The 8997-nt window shown below is 46.7% G+C and overlaps 1 protein-coding gene across 1 annotated transcript; it reads right to left on the reverse strand.

Annotated features, from left to right (window-relative positions):
- Positions 1–3499: 3499 nt before the first annotated feature.
- On the reverse strand, positions 3500–3958 carry LOC124992438 (60S ribosomal protein L23a-like). Its single transcript, XM_047563182.1, has one exon. It carries the CDS (start codon positions 3956–3958, stop codon positions 3500–3502), a length of 459 nt encoding a protein of 152 aa, XP_047419138.1.
- Between the last annotated feature and the right edge of the window lie 5039 nt (positions 3959–8997).

The following is an 8997-nucleotide window of genomic DNA, read 5'->3' on the forward strand; positions in this document are numbered from 1 at the left end:
TCTGCATTGAAGCCACAATAATTCTCAAGTTATAGTGGATCAGGTAAAATACATTGCAAAGCTTTATCTTTTAAAGAAACCACAAAAAACATTCAGCTCCTAATGGTCCCATGCCTTTGTAGAAAATTTTCACTGGAACAATAAGAAAACAAGAGGAAAGTCCATAATGATGAACATGGAATAAAGTCGATGTCCACATACTCACAGCAATGGAAGCATTTTTTTGGTTTTCTCGTGTAATGACAGGGTATTAACCACCATGGCTTTTGTTGCAATGCAATTTGTACTCACTCAGAGCAAGTCACCAGAGGAGAATGTGACCCTCGGTCAGAAGAGCACAACTGAGCTCACTGTTAATTTGAACAGACAACCCAGCATAAAACAAAGACTCTGAGACCAGAACTTGTCAGTTAGAATGTCAATGAACCCCTCTGACAGAAAATTCCAATGCATCCCCAAGCCAGGAGCGTCCTGGGAGGCTCAGGGAATGGCTGCCTGTCAGAGTCCGCAGACAGCGGGTGCTTCTTAAGGTAGTGCACGTGGCGTGAGAAGAGCAGATGACAGCTGTAACATCTTCCTGAGTCTGTGTGCGTCATGGGTTGTGCATACAGAAGAATCTAAGTGCCTAGTGAGGCATTTGGGGTTTTCGGCACATTTAAGTATTTGACCTTGCAAGAGGCTTTAAAATGAGAGGCAGATTTGGGTAAGCCAATCAAGTGGATGCCTTTCCTCCACCAACAGCACAATGAGACAGCCCGCGAGGTCCTGGCTTCTGGCACAGCCACGAGGAAGCATGGACAGCCTCCTTTAAAGTCCCTGCTGTTTCCGTAAAATCATCCTGGAGTTCTGATTTTTCACTGGCTTCAAAATTAGGCCTCTTAGGCTCTGGAAGACACCACTTTGCAGTAACAAGAACACAGTTCCTATGATGAGGCCCCAGTGAACCAGGTGCTGCAGGACAAAGGTGGATTTCTGAAAGATGGACTCGGGCAGGGGGTGGTGAGCAGAGTTCCTAGCGTGGAAGACCCTCCCAGGCAGAGGGGCTGTGGAGGAAAACCAGCAGGGGCCGAGGAGCAGCTGCCAGCCTCCCAGCTCTTCTTTGGAGACACGTTACCTGGAGCAGGGAGTGTTCTCTCCCTGTTGCAGCTGGAAAACAAGCAAGCAAAACAGCCCAAATATTGCTATCGCGCACCGTTCGCCTCTAGAGAGTAGCTGTTCTCCTTCGGGTTTGAGAACAACGAGTTCGCTGGTGCACACGTCTCGGATCTCCAAAGCCCTCCCCCTCACACCGAGCGCTAGCGAAATCCCATCTGTGGCTTCCACCTCCTCTCTTCCTCTTTGTGATCCATGGACCGCCCACTGCTCATGCGAGCATCCCTCTCCTACCACAGTGGACGCGCCCTCAAGGGGTGTGATCTAGTCAGCTTTTTTTGCTGCTGTGACAAAAGACTGACAAGAACAACGTTAGAGAAGGAAAATTTTTGCGGGGGCTCATGGCTTCAGATGTCTCAGTCCATGGACAACCAACTCAGTGCTCTGGACCAGAGGTGAGGCAGCACTCCATGCAGAAGGAGGTGAAGGAGGAAAGCAGCTCAGCACGTGGCCATCAAGAAGTAGAGAGAGGCTCAGCGCGGCTCACCCAGGGCAAATAAATACCCCAAAAGCAAAAGCGTGTCCCTAGCAACCCACCTCCTCCAGCCGCTGCTTCCTGCCTGCAGTTATGGCTCAGTTAGTCCCTTACTGTGGGTTAGTTTAAGGTTTTCACAGCCCAATCCTTCCACCTCTAAACTTCCTTTCATTTTCTCTCACATATGAGTTCTTTGGGGGACACCTCACCTCTAAACTGTAACAGGGTGTCTGAAGATCATTCCAAACACCCTGACTTTTCTCCTTTGGTTGCAAATGTGCTTGGGAGACCCAGATTGGTTTCTGTCTGTCGTTCACACCATCGGGCTAATTAGATGAATCTGAACATAAATTACTTTCTTCGCATGGAGCAGGCCACATCAGCTCCGGAGAAGGTGGGAACAGACGTCAATTCTGGGGTGTGGGCCTCCGTGGGCAGGTGGGATAGTTGACTGGGGCTTTGAGGTCATAGATTCACACAGGGGAAAGTGGTAGCGGGAAATCCAGAGTGGGCGGAGGGGCTCTGGCCAAGGGAAGGAGAGGAAGTGACAGGAGGTGGGCAGGATCCTCCAGAAGAGCAAAGGAACCAAATTCCAAGTTCATTTTCTCCGTAATTTGATAAAGAATGGGCCCATGTCAACGTTTCGATAGGTAGGTAATAGCAAGGAAGACAGTTATGAAAGATAATTTATTATACTTTGCGTGCTAGAATTCAAAATATGAGACTGGAAAATGTTTGTGACGTGCAATTTCAGAGGAGAAGCCAGTTGGATTTTTGCTTCTGAAACAGTGTGCCAAGGGTTCAAGCGAATCTTCTGACCACATCACTGGAACACCCAGGCCCCTCACCACAACCACTCAGGGTGTTTGCTTGGCCAGAGTTCAGCCTGAATGAACCAGTCCTTATTTGGGGTGTAATTTCTGTGGCACAACTTTCTTCTGAGACATGTCCTTTGGCTCTTGGAGACAGGTGTCTGCCAGTCACCTCTGTAGTCAGTAGCTGACCAGAGCAGGAAGGGACACTTTCCTTCTTGTGATCCACACGGTGCGCCGGCTCTGGTTCTTTTTTTCCAGAGGCCTTTGATGTCAAATATGCTTTCCGTCGAACCCCAGCTTGATCATTACCAGCTGCACGACTTTTAACAAGGTGTTTTCCTGGGGCTCAAATTCTCACCCATAAAACGGGGACCTTAGCCTAATCCACCTTAATGGATCAGCCTCTGGGGCTTGTCCTAGGACACCCGCAGCAAACAGATAAAGTAAGAGATGCAACCGTGGCCACGAGTGGGAGCATTTCCTCGTCACTGTGCAGCGTAGAGCTGGCCTGGTGTGACTCTACCACAGTGACCCCTGAACCCGGAAGGACCTGGAATGGCCTAACCAAGGGCTTCCATCAACCCACATCCATGACTAAGCCACGGTCACTATAAAGGGGATAACCAGAAGGATGTGCCAGCACGTCTACCGGACGCCCAACCCATGCCGCGCACCACATCCGTGAGCTGCACTGTTCTGGCAGGTTAGAGAAGAAAGGTGGGGTGTGCGGGGAGGGAAGTGTGTCAGTGGCGGACGGAAGGGTCACACCCACGTCCGGCGGCTTACACTCTTCAGTTCAGGCCGCGGCAACAGAATAAGCAGCCTGGGGCTGACACTCTTCTTTCTCACCATTCTGGAGGCTGAGAAGTCTAAGGTCAGGTGCTGTGTCCTGCGAGGGCGCCTCTGGCTTGCAGGAGGCCATTTTCTCAGTGAATCCCTGTGTGGCTGGAGAAGGAGGAAGCTCTCCGGGTTCTCCCTCTCTCTCTCTCTTTCTTTCTCTCTTTCTTTTTCAGGTTGAAAAAAAGGGTATATTTAGAATCAGACAGCTGAACTCTGTTTAGATGATCCCAATTTTGTTGGCAACATCCAAAGCATTGTGATCAAGAGACAGTCGAACGTACGCCTTCTTCTCTCCACCCGGCCTGATCAGGGTGTTAGCCTTGGCCACATCAGTGTCATAGAGCTTCTTTACAGCTTGTCTGATCTGGTGTTTGTTGGCCTTGACGTCCACAGTGAACACAAGAGTGCCATTGTCTCCCATCTTCCTCACTGTTGATTTGGTGGTCAGGGGGGACTGGATGACGGTACAGTGGTCACACTTGATTCTCCCAGGGACACTCTTCTGAGGGTATCTGGGCTTCCTCCAGAGCCGCCATGTCTTGAGTCTCCGAAAGCCAGGTGCTGTGTGGGCCTTCTTTCCATGCCTGTGGACACCCTCCTTCACTGCCTTCTTGGCCTTCAAAGCTTTTGCTTTGGCTTCAGCTTTGGAAGCTTCCTTCTTAGCTTTTGGCACCATCTTGGTGAAAAGCTGGCTTCTCTTTTAATAAGGTCACTAATTAAGGCACTCTTGAAGCCTCCACTCTCAACACCTGGTCACCTTCCAGGGTCCACCTCTAGGGCCATCACAGTGGGGGTGTGACAAGACGTTGGGAAGGACACAGATGTTCAGTCCATGACTGCATTCTCTGTCCCTTCCACAGTACCAAGGGTCTCGGTAACAACAATGAAAACAAGTAACATGACGTGCAACTAAATACTGATAAGATCAGAGTGAAGATTGTTAAATGGCCATATTACTGAATGCGATCAGCAAATTCAATGTGATATCATCAAAGTGCCAATGACAATCTTAACAGAACTAGAAGAAACAATCCTAAAAATTCGTATGGAAGAACAAAGCTTCTGAAGAGCTGATCAGTCCTGAGGTAAAAGAGTGGCTAGTGGCATCATGATATACTCTTAGCCAGAGTAACAAAACAGTCTAAGACAGCACACAGACCAGTGCAGTAGAACCGAGGACCCAGGAATACACTCAAGCACCTACAGCCACCTGACTCTCAACTAAAGAGCCAAAAACATACCCTGGAGAAAAGACAGCCTCTTCAACAAGTGGTGGTGGGAGAACCGGATGTCTGCCTGCAGAAGACTCCGCTGCACCCCGTCTCTCACCCTGCACAAAATGCAACTCAAAACGGACCAATGGCCTTTATGTAATAGCTACAACTTAGAAACTACTAAGGGAAACAACTCAAGGTATCAGTATAAGCAATGATATCCCAAATGGAACTCCAATAACTCAGAAAATAATAGCAGGAATTGACAAATGGAATCACATCAGGTTAAAACTCTTTGGCACAGTGAAGACTGCAATCAACAGAAGAAGACAAGCGGCAGGATGGGGGAAGTACTTTCCAGCTGTTCATCTGACAGCGGATTAATATCAGCATATAAAGAGAACACAAAAAAGTCAATGCTCAAAGAGCAAGTAATCCAATCAAAACAGGCAAATGAGCTGAACAGACAATTCTTGAAAGAGGAAGTACAAGTGCCAATAGTTAAAAGAAAAAATGTTCGACATCTTTACCTTCAGGGAAATGCAACTCAAACTACCCCGAGATTCCGTCTCACCCAGAGAGAGTGGCAATGACCAAGAGAACAAAAATAACAAATGCTGGTCAGGATGTGGGGAAAGGAGCAATTACGGAACATTGGTAGGAATGCAAATGAGTACAATCATTATGCAAATCAGCACGGGGTTCCTCAAAAAGCTAAAACTAGGACTACCATGGACCCAGCTATACCACTCATGGGTATATCCCTGAGGGACTCAAAGACAGCATACAATAGAGGCAACTGCACACCATGCTTATCATAATAGCCAAATTATGGAGTCACAATAGCCAAGTTATGGAGCCAGCCTCGGTGCCCATCAGCAGATGAATGGATAAAGAACATGTGCTATGTATACACAATGGAGTATTACTCAGCCATTAAAAAGAATGAAACCTGTCATTTACTGAAAAATGAATGAACCAGGTCATCATGTTCAGCAAAACAAACCAAATTCAAAAAGATACATGTCACCTGTTTTCTCCTGTATGTCGACTCCAGGTGGGGGGAATGACCTTGAAGTAAACAGATGGGAGCTGAAGACTGCAGCTCAGCTATAGAATGCTTACCTTGCATGTGGGAAGTCCTGGGTTCCATCCCTAGTGCCATAAAAATAAGTCCCATACATGTTGAAGGGCAGAAGGTGGAGTATCAGGGACGGCAAAGGGAGCAGGTGTGGGAGAGGGTGATGGGCGCCAGAGGCCAGCACAGAGCATTCCTTGTGTACTCGGAAACGGGCACAGAGCCCACCGTTCCGCACGATTGATGAGTGCTGCCAATCGTGATAAAAGATTCAGGAGGCACAGACGTTCAAAGGAGCAACATTCCAAGCAGGGTTCCCAGCTGTTTTTCAAATTTTTTCCATGTGGGAGAAATATCTTCTAATCGTCTTGACCCTTTTTAATTTGGGGGGAAAGGGTGGAGAGAAAAGGAACCCGTGGAAGGGACCCCAGGAGGACAGGGCGGTGCTGCCTGCCGGGCAGCCTGGGCCTCCACGCCATCCACTCACCAAGCCACGCGTGTCTGTGGTGCTGGGCACGGTGGGCGTGAGACTCAGAGGGGATGTGACCTCCGCTTTCCCAGGACAGACTTGAAAGAACAACAGAGAAAATGGATCCGGCGTCCTTGCACCTGCTGCACCGAAGTCACACGGAGGACAGAGGACGGAGGACAGAGTACAAACGCACACGCGGCCCCGTTCCAGTTAATTTCTGGAAAGTACTTTAAGGCATATGAGCAGCATGGCAGACCGGGGGTCAGAGAATCGGAATTCCAGGCCGGCAGAGGCTCTGGGCATGATGGTCAGTGCCACGTTCCCTGCTGACCAAGGATAGAGCCCACGGACTCCCAGCTGAAGCTCCCAGCACGTCGCTCCTCCCACTTTGGGACCTGCACTTGGCCAGGAGCATCCCATGCTTGCTGATCCCCAAGCCTGTGCCACATGTCCACTGTACTCTGCGTCACATGCACCCGCTCCTCTGACAGCCTCCGGTCACCCTGCTTCACCTCCACTCACCTTGTCTTTGGGGATAGAGCCCCCTTGTCACATGCACACAGTCCCCCAGGCCTTCCATTGTCCATGCAGCAAACTCAGCGTGGCCGTGGCCTCTCCCACTGGAATACAGCTCCCTGAGAGCAGGAATCAGGCACCCCGCCTGCGGGGCCAGCATTTAGCCCAAGCACAGAACTGACTCTGCAGAGAGCTGCTTGATTGCCCAGAGACAGATCCCATAAACAAGACGTGAGGGCCACCAGCACATCTCCAACTAGGGGCAGAGGCAGAGCACAGGCGATGGGGTGGGGACTCAGGGGGACCTGGATGCAGGAGAGATGAGACAGGCTCAGGCTGCAGTGGGCTGACAGCCTGGTTGGGGCAGAGAGTGAAATGCAGAAAAGCTTTAAAAGGCAGAAGGGGTCTTGTGTTCTTCCACATGACGTTCACGAGCGCTTCCTGTTTCTATGAGGAACGTCATTGGGGTTTTCACTGGAATTGCGTTAAATCTGTATAGCGCCTTTGGAAGTATGGCCATTTTGACAATATTAATTCTTCCTATCTGAGAATGTGGAAGATCTTTCCATCTTCTAAGGTCTCCCTCAATTTCTTTCTTTAGTGTTCTGTAGTTTTCATTGTAGAGGTCTTTCATCTCTTTGGTTAGTTTGATTCCCAAGTTTTTTTGTTTTTTTTTTTTTTTTTTGAGGCTATTGTGAACGAAGTTGTTTTCCTCGTTTCCCTTTCAGATGTTTCATCGCTTATGAATAAAAATGCTTTAGATTTATGCATGTGGATTTTATATCCTGCTATTTTGCTGAATTCATTTATGAGGTTTAGAAGTTTTCTGGAGGAGTTTTTGGATCCTCTAAATAGAGAATCATGTCATTAACAAGTAGTGACAGCTTAAGTTCCTCTTTTCCTATTTGTATCCCTTTAATTTCTTTAAATTAAAGTCTGTCTAATTGCCCTGGCTAGTATTTCAAGTACAATGTTGATTAGAAGTTGTGAAAGAGGACATCCCTGTCTTGTTCCAGTTTTTCAAGGGAGTGCTTTCAGTTTTTCTCCATTAAGAATGATGTTGGCTGTGGGCTTAGCATAAATAACCTTTACAATGTTGAGGTAGGTTCCTACTATCCCTATTTTTTCTAGTGTTTTAAGCATGAAGAGGTGCTGTACTTTATCAAACACTTTCTCTGCGTCAACTGAAACAATCATATGATTTTTAACCTTAAGTCTATTGATGTGATGAATTACATTTATTAATTTCCAGATGTTGAACCAACCTTGTATTCCTGGAATGAACCCCCTTGATTGTGGTGCACTATCATCTTAAAATTTTTTTGTATGCGATTTGCCAGGATTTTGTTAAGCATTTTTGTGTCTATATTCATCAGAGATACGTCTAAAATTGTCTTTCCTTGATATATCTTTGTCTGGTTTGGGTATGAGGGTGATACTAGCTTCATAGAATGAGTTTGGAAGGGTTCCCTTTTTTTCTATTTCCTGGAATACTTTGAGAAGTATTGGAATGAGCTCTTCTTTGAAGGTCTTGAAGAATCCGTCTGGTCCTGGATGGTAGGCTTTTGATTGCTTCTTCTATTTCATTGCTTGAAATTGATCTGTTTATATTGTGTATGTCCTTCTGGTTCAGTTTGGGAGGATCATATGTCTCTAGAAATTTGTTGATGTCTTCAATATTTTCTATTTTGTTGGAATATATATTTTCAAAGTAGCTTCTCATTATGTTATGTATTTCAGTGGTGTCTGTCGACACCTTTTTCATCACGAATTTTAGTAATTTGAGATTTCTCTTTCCTTCTCTTTGTTAGTGTGGCTAAGGGTTTGTCTATTTGGTTACTTTTTTCATCTGGAAGAACAAAAGACCCAGAATAACCAAAGCAATCCTGAGCAGGAAGTGTGATGCAGGAGGTATCACAATACCAGACCTTAAACTCTACTACAGAGCAATAGTAAGAAAAACGGCATGGTCTTGGCACCAAAATAAACAGGTAGACCAATGATTCAGGATAGAAGACACGGAGACATACCCACATAAGTACAGTTATCTCATACTAGACAAAGGTGCCAAAAACATACAATGGAGAAAAGATAGCCTCTTCAACAAATGGTGCAGGCAAAACTGGAAATCCGTATGCAGTAAAATGAAATTAAACCCCTCTCTCTCACCCTGTACAAAACTCAACTCAAAATAGATGAAGGATCTAGGAATTAGGCCCAAGAATCTTCACCAAATAGAGGAAAGAGTAGGTCTGAATCTCCATCATGTTGGCTTAGGACCAGACTTCCTTAACAAGACCCCTATAGTGCAAGAATTAAAAGCAAGAATCAATAAATGGGATAGATTCAAACTACAACATTTTTCTCAGCAAAGGAAACCATCAACAATGTGAAAAGAGAGCCTACAGAGTGGGAGAAAACCTTTTCCACACACA

The sequence above is a fragment of the Sciurus carolinensis genome, chromosome 9 (assembly GCF_902686445.1).
Source record: "Sciurus carolinensis chromosome 9, mSciCar1.2, whole genome shotgun sequence".
In the NCBI taxonomy this organism is placed as follows: domain Eukaryota; kingdom Metazoa; phylum Chordata; class Mammalia; order Rodentia; family Sciuridae; genus Sciurus; species Sciurus carolinensis.